Below are 23,193 nucleotides of genomic sequence, written 5' to 3'. Positions count from 1 at the left end.
ATCACCCCCAGTATCCAACTGCTATTTGAGATTCTGGCCCAGGCCGGGTAGAAGGCAGATAATCTTCCTCCTACCGGAGCCACTAGTCATTGGGGCGGCTTCTTATTATCCCGTGATGGACCTTCTTGGCGCCCACCTCCTCCGAACATGAAGCCCGTACCTCTGGTTTTCTTGTTGTCCCATCTGTTCTGATCTCTGGCCTGCCTCCTGCGGGAATACCCTTTCCTAGAAAAGGGACGTCTCCAGGATGTATTCGGCAGACTCGGAAATTTCTTTTTCTCATCCCCGGCTTTCTCTAACAGTTCGTCTAGGACGGGGCCGAACAAGTATTCACCCTCACAGGGGATAGAACAGAGACGGGACCTGGCTTGGATATCTCCCGGCCAGCATTTTAACCAGAGGGCTCTTCGGGCCGAAATAGACAAACTTGCAGACCTGGCCGCCATTCTTACTGAGTCTGCCGAGGCATCTGCCAGAAAGGCAGCAGCATTCTGGATAATTGGAAGAGACTTACGGATGGAAGCTCGCGAGGTTCCATCCTTTAGCTGGGAGTCCAATTGATCCAGCCAAACCATCATGGATCTGGCTGCGCACGTGACTGCTATTGCTGGCCTTACGGCGCCTGCTGACATCTCCCATGTGCCCTTTAAAAAGGAATCTGCCTTTTTATCTAGGGGGTCTTTAAGGGAGGCCATATCGTCGAAGGGTATAGATGACTTTTTGGAGGCCTTAGCTACCGCTGCATCCAGCTTGGGGGCCTTATCCCATCGACTTACTATTGGGTCCTCAAAGGGGTATCTTCGCTTGAAAGCAGGCGGCATAGAACCCCTTTTTTCCGTTTTTTTCCACTCCCTGTCTATCAGGCTCTGGACTCTTTCGTTTAATGGAAAAGTCCTTTGCTTTCTGGGGTCTAGACCCCCGAACATAATGTCCTGAGCAGACAGTTCTGTCTTTTTTTCTTCTACCCCCATGGTTGATCTTATGGTTTTAATTAATTTATCCATTTGGTCCAAGGGAAAACAGAACCGGCTGGAATCCTCTTCGGAAGAAGAAGAGGAGGCCGAGGACTCTGAGGAGATATCTTCCCTCCTAGGGCCGACTGAAGATTCTGAGCCTGAAACACTAGCCCGTCTTCTTTTAGAAGAATCTTCTTTTGATAGGGCTTTTATTTCAGTCCTGATTAATTGCCTCAGGACTGTAGCGAAGCTTGGAGCTTCTTCCGCTACCTGCATAAATAGGGAAGAGTGTAAGAGTCTGATACTCCACTCACGTTCTACCCCTCATCTCCGTCCCTACAGTCTGTCTCACGCAAGACTGACACAATCTCTTAGGATGGCCATCTGGTAAGGGGCAACTACAGAGGGCACATTCCTTGTGCTTCTGCTTCCCTGTGGCCTTCTTCCCCTGAGAATCAAAAACATAAGGGGACACTGCATCAGGGTACATTCTCGCAGATCTCTTACCCATGCAGATGAGGACAGGTACCGGATCATGGGGGGCTGCAGGAGGATCCTTTGGCCTAGATGAACTACTGTGGCTCTGTCCACTCGAACGCCCCTCCTTCCTCTTAGGTTGGTCACTGGGGCGCTTTGCCACGGGCTGCACCTCTTGTGGGTCCATGGGGGCTTCTGTTGTGTCCATCACTGGGCCTCCAGAAGCACCTCAGCAGCAATGCCTTCTGTCTTAAGAAGGCTTCCCCTCCGGATCAGCAGGAACTCCGCCGGTGTTCGGGCCCCCCATTGGACAGCTCCTCGCGATCCTCCCCCTCCCCTTCAGGCCTGCCCGGCCCCCTCAGGCGGCGGGTCGCGCATCGGCGCATGTCCACAACAACCGGAAGTCGACCGGCATCCGACTTCTGGTTTTGGCGCTAGGCCCCGCCCCCTCCGCCGCGTCACTTCCGCCGCGCGACAGAGGCCACGGGGACGCGCGGCAAGGGGCTAGCACTGCGCCGCCGGCTCGGAACCGCCGCTCCCTTTGTGGGACACCGCCGGCGGCGCCCGCCCGAACGGGCCGCACCCCCGGGGGAAGGAGACACATGAGGACACCGCTTACCTCACCGGCCCCATGGAGAAGGCGCCCACCGGACCCTGTCTCCGCCTGCTCTTACCACTGCCGTGGAAATCCTACCCGGACCCACCGTAGCGCATCCAGGGCCCCCAGCGAGACCGAGGTAGGAGAACCCCCCGCTACCTGAGTCGGTCCGCTGGCCTGGGAATTCGGTTATCCATGACGGACGATCTGTAGGGAGTTCTGTCCTTGTTAGGAACAGGAAACCAACTGATGCGTGGGAGAGGTGCCGCCCTTTTTGTATGTGTAGGTTTTCCTGTTCCTAGGAAGGGCGGATCCCTCTCTCAGGTGGTGCTGTCATGGACGACCGAATAAATTGTTTTTTGTTTTTTTTTTTTACAATATTTACTGAAGGGGTCAACTGGTGCGACCATTTTATAGGTCGGGTTGTTTCGGACGCGGCAATACCAAATATGTGTATACTTTTCTTTATAAAAATATGTATTTACTAGCTTGACCCGTGCGAAATTTTCACACATTGGTCGTCGGGGGCGCAGGCAATTTAAAAAAAACAAGCTGGTCAAATGTAAATGTATTTCATGAGCTGCTGAACACAGACAGGTATTTACTGGTAACACAATAAATTGTTTTGATAAGTAGAGGCCAAAAAATGTTTTCCGGTTGAAGTGCCACCTGCAGGTCATTGTGTCTTTCTGTAGGTTTATGAAAATGAATGTTTAAACTGAATTTCGTGATAAAATAGTGAATGTGTGGTTTGTTTGGCTGTTTTCTTGCTGTAGGGAGCAAGTTTATCTTTCAAATGGTGTAGCATGTTTGTGTGGAGCAGAAAAGAGGCTCTCTCTCTTTTTCCAGGCTCGTTTTAGCTGATAATGCGGATCCGTCAAAAAAACGGATCCGGTGGAATGTGAAACAGGCCAAATGGTGTATCATTTGTGTGTGGATGCAGTATGGACGGGGAGACAAAGGAATCACCGAAAAACAGTGTTTAGAAATAATAGAATAGTTGGGTATATTATACATGATATATGGTATATGCATTGCTATACCTTATAACAGCGATCAGACTGCAGAAAGTGAAAATCCCACAGTGGGACTAAGTTAGAAAAAAGTTTTTTTTTGTTTAATCAGAAATAATATAAAATTATATGTAAATTTATAGTATTTTGTGATTTTGTTTAATTTATTTTTTTGAAATATGGGACTTTCACTTATTGCAGTCCGATCGCTGTTAAAAAAGTGTAGACAATGAAGGAATACAAGTTAGTTAGATCATGCACTGCACATGATCTAACTATCCTGTTAGCGCCTGGTGACCCGGATGTATCGGGTCACCATGGAAATGATTGGGACCACCGCAATGACGTTGTGGGGTCTCTGATCCAACGGCAGAGGAGCTTTTTCCCTCTGTCTGCTTGCTAAATACTGTGATCGCAGGATTTAGGGGGTTAAAGTGGTGGGAGCGGTGCGGGCACCGCTCCTGGCACTGAGTGACAGGTGTCAGCTGTCAGAATCAGCTGACACCCGGAGGCGATCACGTGCGCACACAGCCTCCGTGCGCGGAAAATCGCTGATTTATACATACGTCCAAGGTCGGTAAGTACCAGGCAACCTGGATGTATGGATACGTCCAATATTGGGAAGTGGTTAATTCTTCTTCAAGTACATCAGGATAGTTCAAGACTGCTGTCAATCATTGCAACCAGGGCTGTGGAGTCTGTATGCCAAACCTCCGATTCCTCAATTTCCCAGACTCAGACTGCACAGCACTGCCTCCCTACTGAGCACGCATAGAAAGTGCGGCACAGATTCATCTCCATTAAAAGACGAGATCCTTAGATCAGGAACAGAACAGACATTTCATAACTTTCCCAAATTCTTATGAAAAAAATTTACAGCACATCCTGTATTGAACTACTGTATCCAAGTTCTTATATAATTTGGGAAATCAGTCGGTCCCTTTTATACTGACTCCACAGCCCTGTTTGCTACAGCATGCTGGTATTTCACCCACACTGACTGACATTCCAGTGTGTGCAGGGAGAAAGACGGCAAAGAATGTCTTCTCTCTCTGCACCAACTGCAAGCATGATATCAATGTGCTATTGTAGGGGATAAAAGTACTCCAGAACTAGTACAATACACACTGAAAAGTTGTTTTTTTTTTAAACACGCACCACACTCGAGTTGAGGAATAATACGATATTGATAGGGTGCTGCTAATCGTATCTAGTGATAAATCCTGCTGTTAGGTTCCTTTCAATGTCTGGCAATTGACATTTCTTATTCTTACAGAAATATCTAACATGGGGCTATGATCCCACAAATTTCTCACATATAATTGGGGGAAGGTTTTTCTACAAATAATGACTAATTTAGATTTTAACTCTTCATGCTCACTTGGTTTACCTGTGGATTTGAGAACTTGACTTTGGGATTATTATCAATTTCCCATAAACCTTCATTGAATCCCTTTCGTTTATTTGGTTTAGCATATTTCTCCTTATTCTCTTCATATGGGAATATGTCTTTTGGTCCCAAAAAAGCTCTTAAAAGTAAATAAAAACAAAACACATTGTTAGACCATGAAATGAATAGTAGAAATAAATTCATCACAACCTCTCGTGCCATTATAAACTATGTTAATGTTTTTTTTTTGCATGATTTAGCACCCACAACTTGAAATATTTAAAAACAAAAACTATTTTTTGGACAATAGGATACACTCCATGTTTAGACAGCAGAGAGTGGAAAATCATTTTCTACTAATTACAACTTCTCTGGCAGTGTAAAGAAGCTGTATAGTACACACATATACATTACACCTCTGCATGTAGAGTACACGCACACTCCGCTCCAACTACAACACAGTTCCGCTACATCAAAACACACTATACATTACCATGATTTAACATTCCTTCCAAGTATGTGACTGCTCATATAAACTTTCAGTTTATAAAGGTCTTTCAGTTACTCAGGAGGTGGAGCATTCTGTGCAGGTCCTTGTTGCTCTCTCTCCTGTCCTGTACGGATCAGGTAAATCAGTGTGGAACAGGAGAGGTTAGAGTAGTAGTGATGAGCGAACGTGCTCGGATAAAGTGTTATCTTAGCATGCTGGAGTACTAACTGATTGTCTTCAGCGTGCTCGAAAAATATGTACGAGTCCCTACGGCTGCATGTCTCAAAGCTGTTAGACAGCTGCAATATATGCATAGATTGCTTAACAAACAGGCAATCCATGCATGTATTGCAGCTGTCCAATAGCCACGAAACATGCAGGTGTGGAGGACACGAACATATTATTCAAATATGTAGAAAGCACTCAGTTAGCAAACTAATCTGGAAGATTGTCAGTTTTTGCATTGATGGTGCATCTTAGTGATGGTGCATACATTGCAGATTTATCGATTTTTTTTTTTCTGCTGCGATTTTTCACATTACCTGAAGGGTTTCCTGATGCCAGCAAAGTGAATCATAATCCTCAAGTCTCATGCACATGTTTCGTAATTGTGACTGACAGATTTGGTGCAGCTTTAAATTTGCAGCATGCCAATTCTTTCAGCATTTTTGCTGCAGATTCCATCCATACTAAAGGAGTGGGGAAAAATCTGTAACAAAAACGCATCTATTTCATGCTGTGTTTTTGCTGCCAAGAGATGCAGAAATACCTAACATGTGAATATACCTGAAGGCTGTGTACACACAGCGGCGTTAAATCAGAGAGATGTTTCACACAAATGTTAATAAATCATTTCCCTTATGACTACTTTACATCAGCACAATTTTTGAAACATACCGCAATTTCTGTTAGGAAGTTATAAGGGTTAAAAGTTGACCAGCGATTTCTCGTTTTTCCAACAAAATTTACAAACTTTTTTTTAAGGGACCACCTCACATTTGAAGTGACTGAGGGGCCCATTTGACAGAAAATACCTAAAAAAAAAGGGAAAACATTCTAAAAACTGCACCCCTCAAGGTGATCCAAACCACATTCAAGAAGTTTATTAACCCTTCATGTGCTTTACTGAAACTGAAGCAATGTGGAAGGAAAAATTGAACATCTAATTTTTTTGACAAAAACTTTACTTTAGACCCAAAACTTATTTTCACAAGGGTAGCAAGAGAAAATGGACCCCAAAATTTGTTGGGCAATTTCCCCTGAGCACACGGATACCTTATTTGAATGTAAAATTTGCTGGAATAATTAGAGGACACCATTTCGCGTTTGGGGAGCCCCTAATGTGCCTAAACAGTGAAAACCCCCCACAAGTGACCCCATTTTGGAAATCACACCACTTAAGGATTTTATCCAGGGGTATAGTGAGCATTTTGAACCCACTGGTATGGCACTGAATTTCATAACATTAGATTGTCATATTGAATATATCGTCAATAGTGTTTAGTGCAAATGCTTGCTACTCAAATTTGCATCGGGTGCTCAAGTGACTTGCTCGAGTCTCTGCCCCACATGTTTCGCAGCTGTTAAGACACCAAAAAAAAAACAAAAAAAAAAAAAACACCATGCGGGGGATCCACAATACTCCGTACATACCCGAGCACCCGATGCAAACTCAAGTAGCGATCACTTTGGCTCAACACTAGTTGTCATATCGTTATTTTTTTTTTTTACACTTTTGGGAAAAAAATGAATTTTAACCCAAATCCTAACCTAACCCCAACCGAATGGAAAAAAATAAAAATAAATTTCATCAAGTCCGATCAAAATATAATGTAATCATATTGACCTAGCGCAGTGATGACGAACCTTTCAGAGACCGAGTGCCCAAACTGCAATCTGAACCCCACTTATTTATCACAAAGTGCCAACACTGCTATTTAACCGGAATACTGAGGTTTTAGATTAGAAAAACAACTCCTACATTAGCGCGCTATAGCAAAGAGCTTGTAAGCCCTGCACTCCAAGCCTAAGATACTAGCCACACCGATTGCAGTGGAGGTCTGTTCTTGAGAATGAAAAGGATTTTTATTCAAAAGTAAAATTACCACATATGATGCTCCATACTGTATAATGGCCCCACATGATGCTGCATACAGTATAATGGCCCCAAATGATGCTCCATACTGTATAATGGCCCCACAGTGGGGGCATAGAGAGTAGAATTTCAATATTTGCAGATGACCCTAAACTCTGCAGGGTAATCAATCCAGAGGAGGACAATTTTATATTACAGGAGGATTTATGTAAACTAGAAGCTTGGGCTGATAAATGACAAATGAGCTTTAATGGGGAAAAATATAAGGTCATGCACTTGGGTAGAACGGACAAGATGTATAATTATGTGCTTAATTGTAAAACACTGGGCAAAACATTCACTGAAAAAGACCTGGTGTATGGGTGGACGACAAACTCACATTTAGTGGCCAGTATCAGACAGCTGCTGCAAAGGCAAATAAAATAATGGGATGCATTAAAAGAGGCATAGATGCTCATGAGGAGAACAGAATTTTACCTCTATATAAGTCACTAGTGCGACCACACTTAGAATACGGTGCACAGTTCTGGTCTCCGGTGTATAAGAAAGACATAGCTGAACTGCAGCGGGTGCAGAGAAGAGCGACCAAGGTTATTAGGGAACTAGGGGGTCTGCAATACCAAGACAGGTTATTACACTTGGGGTTATTTAGTTTGGAAAATCGAAGGCTTAGGGGTGATCTTATTACAATGTATAAATATATGCGGGGACAGTACAAACACCTTTCTAATGATCTTTTTACTCTTAGACCTGTGACGGGGACAAGGGGGCATCCTCTACGTCTGGAGGAAAGAAGGTTTAAGCATACACACAGAAGCGGATTCTTTATTGTAAGAGCAGTGAGACTATGGAGCTCTCCGCCATATGATGTTGTAATGAGTGATTCCCTAATACAATTTAAGAAGGGACTGGATGCCTTTCTTGAAAAGTATAATATTACAGGGTATATACACTAGTCTCCTTAATATTGCGTTGATCCAGGGAGCTAGTCTGATTGCCGTATGTGGAGTCGGGAAGGAATATTTTTCCCCAATGTGAAGCTTACTGTTTGCCACATGAGGTTTTTTTTGGCCTTCCTCTGGATCAACATGTTAGGGCAAGTTAGGATAGGATATGGGTTGAACTAGATGGACTTAAAGTCTTCGTTCAACCTTAATAACTATGTTACATGATGCTCCATACTGTATAATGGCCACACAGTGCTCCATACTGTATAATGGCCCCACGTGATGCTGAACACAGTATAATGGCCCCACGTGATGCTGAACACAGTATAATGGCCCCACGTGATGCTGAACACAGTATAATGGCCCCACATGATGATGCATACAGTATAATGGCCCCACATGATGCTCCACACTGTATAATGGCCACACATGATGCTCCATACTGTATAATGGCCACACGTGATGCTCCATACTGTATAATGGCCCCACGTGATGCTGCATACAGTATAACGGCCCCATGTGATGCTGCATACAGCATAATGGCCCCATGTGATGCTGCATACAGCATAATGGCCCCACGTAATACTCCATACTGTATAATGGCCCCACATGATGATGCATACAGTAGAATGGCCCTATATACTGCTCCATACTGTATAATTGCCTTGCATAAAAAACTAAATCAAACTACTCACCTCTGCCCGTTCCAACGCTGATCTGGTCTCTTCATCTATCAATCCTTCCTGTGGGTACACGCGCCATCTCGGCAATAGCGCCACTGCCACTTTCCTCAGCCCCCGCGCCATCCCCGTCCTGAGAACATGCGCAGACTGATGGAACTATGCGCGGCCTGATGGAAGAGTGCAGAGGAGAGTGGCGCAGCGCCGGCGCTAGTGATGAGGGTCCAGGAGATAACGAGCAGGCTGAGGAGAGTGGTGGCGGTGCTAGTTTTGAGATGGTGCGCGCATGCCCTCCGGGATGGCTCTGCGTGCCCCCTCTGGCACGCGTGCCATAGGTTCGCCATCACTGATCTAGAGAATCATATTACTAGGTCAGTGTTGACATATAGTGAACATGATGCATTAAGAAACCCATGCAAAAAAAAAGTGCAATTTAACAATTTTTGAATCTCAATGCATTTAGAACTTCCCGCTTTTCAGGACATCACATGATAAAAATGATGTGTTTCAAAAGTACAACTTGTCCCGTAAAAAACGAGCACCCATATGGATATGTGAACAGAAAAAAAATAAAAAAATAAAAAGGGGTATTGCTCTTGGAAGAAGGTGAGGAAAAACAGATAATAGCATGGGGGTGAAAGGGTTAAAGAGAATCTTTCACTGAGTTGTGTTTTTTTTTTTTTTTTTTAAAAATCTCAGAACCTAGCCACTTATGCTATGTGCACAATGTGATAAAACACTCCGGGATCGGCTTTGCTGGGGTCAAAGGTCACGTGCGTTCCGCATGAAACTCAGGCGCAGAGCTGGGATTCAGGTGTAACTGACCCTGGGTCAGGTTTATTAATGGTGAAAGCAATGCAAAAGGAAATAAAACATAAAACAAATCCTTGCCTGTCCGGCACTAACTAAACAATGGACAACCTAACTACCAACTGGCGGGCTTCTCCCGTCCAGCCAAACCACAGTTGCAGTGGGCACTGCTTTCACTCACGTGTGTCTCTCACACAGACAAGCTCTCTGTGTTCCCAGGCTGAGACACTCACACAACCACCTTGCATCCTTTTATATCCACCTCCCATTATTCATTAGCAAGCAGGTGTGATACTGACCAGACTAGGCCACATAGGAAAGGAATCTGGGCGAGATATACCTGCCCTCATCCACTATTCCCACATGATTCTCACATATCCCCCCCTCTGCTCAGACCACTCTGGTCGAGCAATGACACCTGCCAAACAGTGCACTCGGGACAGGGCATCTGCATTCCCCATCTGTACCCCTGGGCGGTGCTCCGCCGTAAAAGTGTAGGCCTGCAGGGCAAGGAACCACCGGGTCACCCGGCTATTCCGTTCCTTGTTCAAGTGCATCCACTTGAGAGGGGCATGGTCAGTGATCAGCCTGAACTTTCGGCCCACCAGGTAATATTTGAGGGCCTCTAGAGCCCACTTAATGGCAAGGCACTCTTTTTCTACGACGGCATACCTTTGCTCGTGTTTATTCAGCTTCCTGCTGAGATAGAGGACTGGGTGTTCCACTCCGTCCCTCACTTGTGAGAGTACGGCCCCGATACCGGTATCAGAGGCATCCGTTTGTACCACAAACTCGCTGCCGAAGTCCGTAGTCACCAGTACGGGCTGAGAGCAAAGTGCCCGTTTTAGGCTATGGAAGGCTTCTTCAGCCGCTAAACTCCATTTAATCATGACGGAGTCTTTCCCTTTTGTAAGATCCGTCAGGGGGGTAGCGATGGCTGCAAAATTGGGTATGAACCGGCGATAATAGCCGGCGATCCCCAGGAAGGCTTGCACCTGCTTCTTGTTGACAGGTTGTGGCCAGTCCTGAAACGCCTGAATCTTATCAACCTGGGGTTTAACACCACCCCTCCCAATTACATACCCCAAATACCGGGCTTCTTCTAGCCCGATGTGACATTTCTTGGGCTTCGCGGTTAGACCTGCCTCCCACAGGTCGTCAATCACAGCTTGTACTTTCTGGAGATGAGTCTCCCAGTCCAAGCTGTAAATGACAATGTCATCCAAATAGGCCGAAGCATACCGCCTATGTGGCCTCAAGACTCGATCCATCAGTCTCTGGAAGGTCACCGGTGCCCCGTGCAGTCCAAACGGCATATACACATACTGAAATAAACCTTCCGGCGTAGCAAATGCTGTCTTTTCTCTGGCAGCCTCAGCCAGAGGGATCTGCCAATACCCCTTTGTTAGGTCTAGGGTCGTAATATACCGGGCTTTTCCTAACCGATCTATTAACTCGTCGATCCGGGGCATGGGGTAGGCATCAAATTTTGAGACCGCATTCAGTTTCCTGAAGTCATTGCAGAACCGGATGGTGCCGTCCGGTTTAGGAATTAGCACAATCGGGCTGGACCACGCACTGTGCGATTCCTCAATGACTCCTAACTCTAACATTGCCTTCACTTCTCGGGAAACGGCTTCACGGCGCGCTTCCGGGATTCGGTAGGGCTTTACGTGAACTGTGACACCAGGTTCCGTTACGATGTCATGTTTCATTAGCATAGTCTGCCCGGGTTTTTCTGAGAAAAACTTTTGGTTGTGAAGTAGAAACTGCCTGACTTCAGTCTTTTGCCGCTCCGAGAGAGTCTCTGCAACCCGTACCTCCGGTACGGCATGCGAGCAGACAGGACGGGCCAGCTCCGCTGACAAGGCAGACCGATCCTTCCAGGGCTTTATCAGATTTACATGATAAATCTGTTCAGGTTTCCGTTTACCTGCCTGGTATACTTTGTAGTTTACTTCACCAACTCTTTCCTTGATCTCAAAGGGGCCCTGCCACTTGGCCAGGAACTTACTGTCCACCGTGGGGACCAGGATCAACACCCTATCTCCTTGTGCAAACGTACGGATCTTGGCGCCCCTATCATAATTCTTTTTTGGGCTCCTTGAGCCTGTATCATGTGTTCTTTGACGATAGGCATAACAGCCGCAATACGGTCCTGCATTTGTGTGACGTGATCTATCACTGTTTTAAACGGAGTGACCTGACCCTCCCAGGTTTCTTTTGCAATGTCTAACAGTCCGCGAGGACGTCGGGCGTACAATAACTCGAAAGGCGAGAATCCCGTGGAAGACTGGGGTACTTCCCTGATGGCAAAAAGCAAATACGGAAGTAAATAGTCCCAGTTCTTCCCATCCTTGTCTATCACCTTTCTCAGCATCTGCTTCAGAGTTTTATTGAACCGTTCGACCAACCCGTCTGTTTGAGGATGATACACGGATGTGCGTAACGGTTCGATTTGTAACAATCGGCAGAGCTCCTTCATTACCCTGGACATAAAGGGGGTCCCCTGGTCGGTGAGTATCTGTTTTGGTATACCGACCCGACTAAACACATGCACCAGTTCCTTGGCAATCGTCTTGGTGGCCGTGTTACGCAAAGGGATGGCCTCCGGGTAACGAGTGGCATAATCCAAGATGACCAGGATATGTTGGTGTCCACGTGCAGACCGTGGAAGGGGCCCAACTAAATCCATCCCAATCCTCTCAAACGGGACTTCAATAATAGGTAGGGCTACAGAACCGGGGCTTAGGTGCAGAGGCTTGGCAGTCAGGACAAGACTCACAATATACTTGAATATCGTGATGCATGCCTGGCCAAACAAAACAGTGTAATATCCTTTCGGTGGTTTTCTGGACTCCCAGGTGACCTCCCATCACATGTCCGTGGGCCAGGTCCAGCACCTGCCGTCGGTAGGGTTTTGGCACGACTAATAGTTGCACCGTATCTTCCCCCTTTTTCTCTATCTGATAGAGTAAATCATTCTCCAGAACCATGTAAGGATATGCCAGCCTAGAGCCAGGTTCAACGGGTACCCCATTTATCGCTTTTACATTTGTCCTAGCCTGAGAAAGGGTAGGATCCTTTATTTGCTCGCTTTGGAAGTCATCTTTCTGAACTTCCAAATCCGGAAAACGGGGAGGTGGACGGCTGTCGGCCTCCTCCTCTTCCCCGGTCTCCTCCGTATCACCCGCCATGACTGAAAACGGGAACGGCAGGTCATTTCCCGCAGAGTCTTCCGGGGAGACCTCTTCCAGGGGTTCGGGACCCACACGCGCCCTGGGAGAAGAATCATGTACACTATTACCCTGGGGTATCAACTGATTCTCCCACAATTGCCAGAAGTGGGGAAAATCCCGGCCCAGGATAACATCATGCAATAACGCCGGGACGAGTCCCACTTTATGTTGCACAGACCCATAGGAAGTAGTAATGCATATGACCGTGGTGAGGTACGAACAGGTGTCTCCATGCACACACGTTACAGAAAATTTGTCTGATGGTCCAGTCGGGGCTGACACCAGACTGGCCTTCACCAGAGTCACCACACTTCCCGAGTCTAACAATGCCACCACCTTTTTGCCATCAACAGTTAAATCACACAAGTGTTTTTCCACCTCCTTTTGACCGGCATTCACACTCACTACCCGTGCAACCATAGACATGCGGTTTTTAGAGTCTGTGAGGTCGCACTGCATGGGTTCAGTGGTGACCGGACAGTTCGCAGCAATATGTCCCATCTCTTGGCAGCCGGAAACACCTAACGGGCCCCTTGCTTAGACCATAGTTCGTTACTCTCGGCCTCGCAGTGCGGGCAGTCCCATTTTCCTCCCCCACTGTCTTAAGGATTTTTCCGTCTCCCCTACTCCCTGGAACAGTCTTACCGGTTCCACGTGGAGATGATGAACAACGAGGTGGGGTAACGTCGTCTCGGAGTCCTTCCGCCACGGAGTAACGTTCAACCAGATCCACCAGTTGATCTGCCGTCGTAGGATTTCCATGGCTTACCCACTTCCTCAGGGCTGGCGGTAGAGCTCTCAGGTACTTGTCCATGACGACTCTCTGGATTATCTCTGGCGCTGTCAGCACCTCGGGTTGTAGCCACTTCTTCGTCACGTGGACCAGGTCGAACATCTGTGACCGCGGTGGTTTATCCGGCTGATAAGTCCATTGATGCACTCTCTGTGCACGGACAGCGGTCGTCACTCCCAGCCGGGCCAAGATCTCGGCTTTCAATTTGTCAAAGTCCTGCGCGGCTTCAGGCTCCAAGTCATAATAAGCCTTTTGGGCCTCACCGGAAAGAAACGGGGCAATCAGGCCGGCCCATCGTGCCTTCGGCCATTTTTCTCGCACCGCCGTCCGTTCAAACGTGGTCAGGTATGCCTCGACGTCATCTTCGGTCGTCATTTTCTGCCAGTACCGACTCACGTGAATCACTCTCGACTCGGCTTCCAGGTTAAGCTCAGGTAAGCTTGCCAAGCGCTGCGCCACCTGCTGGAGAAGCGAACGATCGGTAACTGTCATGTTCACCAACTCCTTCAGCTGGGCCATCATCACCCGATTAGCTTCTTGCTGGACAGCGGTGGACTGTACCAGCGCTTTCACCACGTCCTCCATGCTCATGCTTGCAAAGTGATGCCCGCGTTCTCCACCACAATGTGATAAAACACTCCGGGATCGGCTTTGCTGGGGTCAAAGGTCACGTGCGTTCCGCATGAAACTCAGGCGCAGAGCTGGGATTCGGGTGTAACTGACCCTGGGTCAGGTTTATTAATGGTGAAAGCAATGCAAAAGGAAATAAAACATAAAACAAATCCTTGCCTGTCCGGCACTAACTAAACAATGGACAACCTAACTACCAACTGGCGGGCTTCTCCCGTCCAGCCAAACCACAGTTGCAGTGGGCACTGCTTTCACTCACGTGTGTGTCTCTCACACAGACAAGCTCTCTGTGTTCCCAGGCTGAGACACTCACACAACCACCTTGCATCCTTTTATATCCACCTCCCATTATTCATTAGCAAGCAGGTGCGATACTGACCAGACTAGGCCACATAGGAAAGGAATCTGGGCGAGATATACCTGCCCTCATCCACTATTCCCACATCACGTAGCGGAACTCTCGCGGAAATTACCGTGAGAATTCCGGATTCCATTCCGCGGGGAAAAAAATAAAAAAAAAATCGTATTTAAATTTTCCTGCGGAAAGTAAGCAGAACAATGCATTCTATGTGGGCTGAATCACCGCGATTCCGCAAATTAATGAGCATGCTGCGTTTTTTATCGTGAAGCGATTCCACCGCGGAAAAAACCGCAGCATTAGCACAGCATTGTGGAATCCCATAGGATGCTTATTTTTCGCGGCAAAAATCGCACGTTTAAAACCGTCACGGAAATGCAAAAAAAACGCGATGTGAGAACGCAGCCTTAGTGTTGCTTCATGGATTCCGGAAAAGTATTTATTTTTCTTCTGTGGCAATCTTTTCCAAAGTTGTGCCGACCGGTTATAAATATACAAATTTTACCATCAACCAATGCAGGGCATGTAATACAAAACTTTGTTGAATTGAGAAAAACCAAACCATCACAGACAAGTTCTGCAATATACAACTAGTTTAAGAGAAAACTTTGCCATTACTGGAGTGTGTAGGGGCCCAAAGATTGAAAGAAGAGGTACAGAAGAGCTGTTCCGGAATCAGTGGACTAGCGGCAATTGGAGGAGCATTAGGGTATGTGCACACTTTGCGGTTTCTACTGCGTTTCCGCAGCGTTTTTGGCTCTGCAGAAACGCTGCAGATTCTGCTGCGTTGTACAGTACCTTTATTTCCTATGGAAATAAAAAAAAGCTGTGCACATGCTGCGTTTTTTTCCGCGCGGTTTTGCTGCGGTTTTCAAAACGCAGCATGTCAATTGTTTGGTGCAGAAACGCTGCAGTTTTACACCTCATCCATTATGAGGTGAAAACTGCAGGGCAAAACCGCAGAAAAAAAAGCAGAAAAACCGCAGCACTTTGTCCTGCGGATTTCCTGCGGTTTTCTCTACAAAATCTGCAGAGACAAACAACTATGTGTACACATACCCTTAAATATACAATAAAAATTGTAGTGAAAGGTCTGTTTTAATTACAGTGGACACAGATGAGAGCGACCTTGGTTGTTAATCCCTATTCTCTTCAACCCTTCTCTTGAGCGATTTCCGTTTTTTTACTTTTTTTTGTCTTTTCTTCCACTTATTTCAAGAGTCATAAATCTGAGTCATGTGAGGGCATGTGTTTGAGGGAGAAGTTGAAGTTTGATTGACATAATTCACTTTACCATGTAATCTATAGAAAAACAGTAAAAAACATTTCATGTGGGATGATATGGTTAAAAAAGAAAATCAAAACACACTTCTGCCATGTTTTCTTTGTTTCGTCTCTACAATGTTCAATGTATGGTAAAAATGACATAGCAATAAGACTCTTCAGGTTACTAAGAATATGGCGACACTGAACTTGCAAATTTTATTATGTTAGTGGTTAAAAAAATAATAAATTGCTTTTCATTGCCATTTTATGAGACCTGTAATTTATTTTTCTGTCAATATAGCTGTGTGAAATCTAATTTACTGCGCCTCGACTTGTCATTTTACCATTTTCATAGACTGTTTAATCACTTTTATTGCCAGCATCCAAGTCAGCTCCAGTTAAACCCATAAGCGCAAAGGGACTAGGGAAAAGGGTGAACTGCAGGAACAAAACAATCATTGTCTGCACTTCTTTATAAGTTTTACCCTCTCCAACCAACTTTTAATCAAAGTACGCTGTTCTTCTAACAATATCTCAAACGACCAATATTTCTGAGGCTTTCAAGGAGAAATGCATGTACAACATGTCCTGGCTGCCCCCTTAAAAAAGGGCCATCTGATTCACACCTGTTTCTTCAAAGAATGATTGACCTCACTAATTGAACTCCACATGCAGATCATGAATGCGGAGTCTGTTGGTTTTCTGAAAACCTACCACAAAAAATTGTTTGACATGTGGTAATATAATTTAAACCAAAAACGGTGTTTTAATCTGGTTAGTCATATTAGATTGCTATTACTTGGAACACTACTGAACATGAATGGACAGTACAGGAATCTGTCACACCTAGGCACACAACAGTTATAGGGGGTGCCATCCACTACATTTAGAGCAGGCCTTACAACATACAGCCCATTGACCAAGATGTGACAGCACAATCTTCCCATGTTCTAAAGTATTCGATTCACTTCATTCAGACGTGAAAACATTTAAACACTGGCGTCAGGACTGGTGTAGAGAAAGCACTTGTCAGCCCCCGCCACAAAGTGCAGCAGCGCAATTAGGTCAGTACGCTGCTGATGTCATCACAATGCTGCCACACAGGCAGACATCGGGTACTGGGTAAGCGCTCCATGGAGGAGCCGAAGATGAAATGCCATGTTATTTTAGAGGAGGGGCTGGGGGAGGGAAGGGTTGTGTTACTAAGGGCACATAATGTGACAATTTGGGACAGGGGGTAGGGGTGGGACTTGAAACGAGCCAGTATGTGTGGGAGATATAGGGGAGTGTGAGGGGATATATTTTTTTTTTTTTTTTTTTTTAGAGGGGCAGTGTGGGGGAGCATGTACTGACGGTAGTTCTGAAGTGACATTCATATACTGACAGTGGTTCTGGCATTGCATTCATGTACTGACGGTGGTTCTGAACTTGCACACTTGTAGCAAGCGATAACGCGTTTCATGGCTATATAACAGCTGACATGTCGCAGCTTTGAGGTGGGCTCACCGCTGGAGCCCACCTCAAAGTAGGGGATACTTACCGCTGACTTAGTATTAAGTCAGCGGTAAGTAAGGGGTTAAAGATATTTGCTGCCCTTGGGATTGGTTCAATATGGCATTGTGGCCGTTGGACCGAAAAAATGCTGTGCACTCTGATCTAGAGGAAAGAAATCATCATTAATCATCATTACAGACAGCAATTGTTTGCTGTAAGAGCAAAGACTGTGGAACCCTCTTGCCACATTGTAATAGTTGATTCAAATACCTGCATATTTTTTCAACCTTAACAACCATGTCCTGTATTTTGGTGCCTCCAAAGATCTGACTTATTGCTCTAGCACAGTGATGGTGAACCTATGGCACGAGTGCCAGAGAAGGCATGCGGCCTCGCCTCACTGATCCGGAGCTGCAGCTTCCTGGCTGCCACTCACACATTGAGCGGCGTGGCCGCAGAGCTGAATGATGATGTCATCCAGCCGCGCCTGTGAGAGCCAAGGAGGTTGCCGGCGCGCAGAGAGGCGAGTGTGGCTGCTGGTGTTTGTGTGTGGGGCTGCTGGTGTGTGTGTGTGGCCACTGGTGTGTGTGTGTTTGCCAATGATGGGGAGATGGCCAGTGATATGGGGAGATGGCCCGTAATATGGGGAGAGGGCCAGTGATATGGGGATCATGACTGGGCATATTTCTGCATGAAGGGGATCATGACGGGGCATATTTCTGCATGAATGGGATCATGACGGGGCATATTTCTGCATGAAGGGGATCATGACGGGGCATATTTCTGCATGAAGGGGATCATGACGGGGCATATTTCTGCATGAAGGGGATCATGACGGGGCATATTTCTGCATGAAGGGGATCATGACGGGGCATATTTCTGCAAGAAGGGGATCATGACGGGGCATATTTCTGCAAGAAGGGGATCATGACGGGGCATATTTCTGCAAGAAGGGGATCATGACGGGGCATATTTTTGCAAGAAGGGGATCATGACGGGGCATATTTCTGCATGAAGGGGATCATGACTGGGCATATTTCTGCATGAAGGGGACCATGATGCGGCATTTCTACATGAAGGGGATCATGATGCGGCATATTTCTGCATGAAGGGGATCATGACGGGGCATATTTCTGCATGAAGGGGATCATGACGGGGCATATTTCTGCATGAAGGGGATCATGACGGGGCATTTGGCACTTCATCATAAATAATTGGGTTTTAGGTTGCAGTTTGGGCACCCAGTCTCAGAAAGGTTCGCCATCACTGCTCTAGCACATATCAAAGATGTCACTACTATAGCAGATTGGCTCAAGCAGTCATTGGCCATCTCCACTGTAACAGAAAGCAAAGAGGCCTGCCAGAGAATACTGGCCACTGAGAATTGGTAAGATTTAAAAAGAGTGTTTTTATACATTATTTCATTTAGAAAGGTTATATAAAGTAAACAATTAGGAACTCACGTTTCATGGGTGCCAAAAAAGAAAATGGGCATTTTATTTGTGGAAGGTTTTACAGCACCATCAGGAAGTTCATCTACCTGTAGATACAGTTAACAAATGAAAAAGGATAGAAAAATTAGTATTTCTTCCTGGGTTAATCAGGAAATCTTTACACAATAATGAAGAAATTATAAACCATTAACCCCCCAAGCCTGTTTTCACCTTCCTGACCAGGCCAAATTTTACAATTCTGACCAGTGTCCCTTTAGGCTGTGTGCTCAATAAGCATTTTTTAAGCATTTTTTCCATGCAAAAACGCATACATTAAGCATCCCATTCTTATAATGCATTCTGCAATTTTTGTGCACATGATGCGTTTTTTTCTGCATAAAAAACGCATTGCGGTAAAAAACGCCTTTCCAACTATATTCTAGGAGACTGGGGATGCTCCGGAAAAAAACGCATAAAAAACGTGCAAAAACTGTGCAGAAAAAAAACGCGTTTTTCCTGGGAAGGATTCCGGTTTTTAGTCAGGAATTTTCTGCATACGTGGGTACATAGCCTTAATGTAGTAATAACTATGGAGTGCTTCAACATATTCCAGTTAATCTTGTTGTTTTTTTAGTAACATATTTTACTTAATGCTAGTGGTAAATTTTGATATGATTTGCATTTATTTATGAAAATTTTAGAAAAAAAAAATAAAGGGAAAATTTAGCGGTTTTCAAAACTTTTACCGTTTGACTGTTGGTATGCAAAAATGGCTAACAGATAGCGGACGTCATGTCACGTTTGCAGAAGCATGGATGTGCCTAAACAGTGGCCCCATTTTGAAAACTACACTCCTCAAAGAACTGGCGAGCACCTTGAACCACAGGAGCTTCACAGAATTTTAGAACGTTGAGCTGTGCAAATGAAAAATAAATTCTCATGCAAAAATGTTGCTTTAGCCTCAGATTTTTATTTTTCACAGGGGTAATGGAAGAAAACGGACAACAGATTACCCTAGATGTGGTGGAAAACTACTATTTGAACATATAGCACGGATCGGAAGGGAAGAAGCGCCAATTGAATTCTGGAGCACAATTTTGGCTGGAATAGATTGTGGAAGTCATGACACATTTAAAGAGTCCCTGACATGCCAACACAGCATGCAAAACACAAGCCGCGGAGACACCATCACATGTTTCTCAACGCAAGCAATGACTAGCCAGGTCTTTCCCCGGGAAGGAACAACCACGGGAAGGGCAGTCTCCAATGAAGGAAACCACCTATGCCAAAACATGGTATCCATCCACAGACAGCTGTTTGGGTATTGCCCCTCATCAGTGTGGAGTAGGAAACTGGCCAGTAGGAGCAATGCCTAGTAGAAGACTGAAAAATGAGGATGAATACCCCGAAACAGCTGTCTGTGGATGGATACCATGTTTTGGCATAAGTGGTTTCCTTCACTGGAGACTGCCCTTCCCGTGGTTGTTCCTACCCGGGGAAAGACCTGGCTAGTCACTGCTTGTGTTGAGAAACATGTGATGGTGTCTCCGCGGCTTGTGTTTTGCATGTTTTTACATATTTCCCATAAGGGATGGGGGCATTGCTCTAGAATCACTGCGTTGAGAAACATGTGATGGTGGCTCCACAGTGTTGGATGTTGATCTCAATGAGTTCATTCATCCTCATTTTTCAGTCTTTTACTAGGCATTGCTCCTACTGGCCAGTTTCCTACTCTCCACACTGATGAGGGGCAATAACCCCGAAACAGCTGTCTGTGGATGGATACCATGTTTTGGCATAGGTGGTTTCCTTCATTGGAGACTGTCCTTCCCGTGGTTGTTCCTTCCCGGGGAAAGACCTGGCTAGTCATTGCTTGCGTTGAGAAACATGTGATGGTGTCTCCGCGGCTTGTGTTTTGCATGTTTTTACATATTTCCCATAAGGGATGGGGGCATTGCTCTAGAATCACTGCGTTGAGAAACATGTGATGGTGTCTCCGCAGTGTTGGATGTTGATCTCCATGAGTTCCCTTCATCCTCATTTTTCACATGCCAACACAGCACACACCCCCTCACAACTGCTTATGCAAGATGATGCACATGAACTGGTCAGAGACTAACTGCAGCACATAAATGGTTAACAGCAGTGATCAGAACTTCACTCTGGCTACTTGTTAGAGAGAGACCACTGCTATGCAATATATGCGTCTACAGCGTCTCAAGGAAGCTCAGCTTCTGAAACTCAGCACACTTGCAAAGATGTACTTATATGTCAATATGCGTTAAGGTGTTAACACGGACTAGGGTTAGCTCTCCATAGTGCATAGTGGCCGAAGTCACTTTTGACTGCAACATTTAAGAAGTTACAGTAATTGGCAATGATAGGAACAAATTCCTGCAGTGATCAAATGGGTATTAAAACACTAAATTATGCAAACAATTTTTTTTACAAAAGGAAATAAAAAAAACACAAATTATTCATAGAAATGCAGAAATTCAGATTTGAAATTGCGAACTTAACTCACCCTAGCAGGCCAATGAGGATACCCCTTCATCTTGGCGAAAATTAAATCTCCAGGTTTGTAGTCACGAGTCATTGTCTTTCGATCAATCAGAGACAGCAGCAGAAAATAAAACTGCTTACACACAATGAAACCGTTTAAGTCCAAAATGTACCTAAAAGGTGACAAAAAAAATAAGAACCAGTTTTCTCATAGTCTACCTGTCAATTAAAGAAGTTTGGTTAAAGGGAATTGGTCAGTAGGTTCAACCCTCCTTAGCCATCTATATGGGTATATAGGTCACAGAAATTTCAGTAAAATGATACTTTGAGATCTGCAATCTGATGTCTTATTACAGAGAAATCCACATTTTGCTTATATAGAAGTACGCTGCTAAGATCTATGAGCTGAACACAGATCTCCCTGAGAATCTACCTCTAGAGCTTATTTCAAATGAAATGCGACATTACCAGTGTGAGACATGAAATGACTGACACTTTGCTCTTAGAATCACACATAGCAGAGTTTATCCCAGTCTGTAGAGTAGTGGGCTGGCAGTGCCCACTCCCTCTTTTTACCTATCTTTGTGTGGGGGTGGCTAATTAGTGTCTAGACAGGTTTACTCTGGAAAAAACACATGCGTAAGAAAACGCTAGAAATCGCGTGTGCCTGCAACCGCATGCATTCTCATAGATTAATGCATTGTTTCAACGCATTCCTTCCGCAATAGGCCGCATGCAGAAGACGGCAGCAAATTGCCGCCTCCAAAATTGCAACATGTTGCGTTAGCCGCGCCCAGGCGCACAAGCCGAAACGACGCATGCGTAATCAAACACGGCAAAAAGCATACAATCGCATGAACCTGCGTCCACAATGTTAAAGGGGTTGTCCGGGCTTTTCACACAATCTCAGTGCATATCTGGGCTGCAGAATGGTGACAATAAGTAATTTACCTTCTGTCACCAGTTTGCAGGGTTTTCTAGGTATCACTCCCTTGCTTCTGAGCAGAACGTCCAAGGGGGGGGGGGGGGGTGTTCTGGCATTGAAATGAGAACTGGTCGTTTCCTCCTACTCTACTAAAAACAGTACGATTTTCCCTCCTCACTAGAGTTTCACTTTCCATAGATCACTGATCAGCGTGTGTCTGTGGGAGGAGCAGCTGGGTGGTTCTGCTCTCTGCACTGAGGCTGCTAGAGGGGGAGGATTTGTTACTGTGTGAGGAGGGATACGCTTGTTCATGTGGTCGGGGAGGGCCTGTTGCTATGGAGGGTGGGGTTGCTGCTATAGAGGGCATGTTTTTAGTAGAGTAGGAGGAAACGACCAGTTCTCATTTCAATGCCAGAGCACCCCCCACCTTGGACGTTCTGCTCAGAAGCAAGAAACTGAAATCTAGAAAACCCTGCAAACTGGTGACAGAAGGTAAATTACTTATTGTCACCATTCTGCAGCCCAGATATGCACTGAGATTATGTGAAAAGCCCGGACAACCCCTTTAAAGATCGGAAAACACGACGCATGCAGAAGTATGCGGCATAGACTCTGCGGACACAACCGCAAAAGTGAAACCAGCCTAAGTAACAGAGACCGGATTATAAAGTGAAAAGGAGTGGCTAACCGAGCACAGCTATGCACAGTGATTTCTATTATGGCCAATTAATCCCTGTTCTGCGAGAAGAGATAAACCCATTTAAAATGGAGAAGTGCATCTTCTCATCGCCGGAACAAGAGAAATAAGACGCTGCGGTCTTCTGGCTCCACACTGCTGCCGTAACCCCGTGACAGGTATTGCTGCTAAACTTTTAACATCCTAATAAAATGACGTTTAAAAAAAAAAAAAAAAAAAATTATGCATATGTAAAGTAGACATATGAGAAAAGCATTTTGTATTACATGACTAAGTAGTAGTGATGAGCGAACGTGCTCAGGTAAGGTGTTAACCAAGCAGGTTTATGACTGAAGGACCCCTCTTCGGGTGGTGTCGGCCACGGACCTCAACATGGGGAAGGAGAGGACGAACCGCCCGA

The 23,193-nt window shown here is 45.5% G+C and overlaps 1 protein-coding gene across 6 annotated transcripts in view; it reads right to left on the bottom strand.

Moving 5' to 3' along the window:
* PSIP1 (PC4 and SRSF1 interacting protein 1) overlaps positions 1-23,193 on the bottom strand; it is a 168,164-nt gene that overhangs the window by 120,213 nt on the left and 24,758 nt on the right. For all 6 annotated transcript variants that reach the window (XM_073572150.1, XM_073572154.1, XM_073572149.1 and 3 more), the window contains 3 exons: positions 21,194-21,344; positions 18,700-18,776; positions 4,435-4,573 (listed from right to left, as the gene is read on the bottom strand). In XM_073572150.1, the coding sequence (XP_073428251.1) occupies positions 4,435-4,573; positions 18,700-18,776; positions 21,194-21,344 (367 nt within the window). The remainder of the gene's footprint in view (positions 1-4,434; positions 4,574-18,699; positions 18,777-21,193; positions 21,345-23,193) is intronic.

This window comes from Dendrobates tinctorius, unplaced genomic scaffold (genome assembly GCF_039654945.1).
Source record: "Dendrobates tinctorius isolate UK_male_01 unplaced genomic scaffold, ASM3965494v1 ptg000031l, whole genome shotgun sequence".
In the NCBI taxonomy this organism is placed as follows: domain Eukaryota; kingdom Metazoa; phylum Chordata; class Amphibia; order Anura; family Dendrobatidae; genus Dendrobates; species Dendrobates tinctorius.
This window is presented reverse-complemented; position numbering and strand designations above follow the sequence as displayed.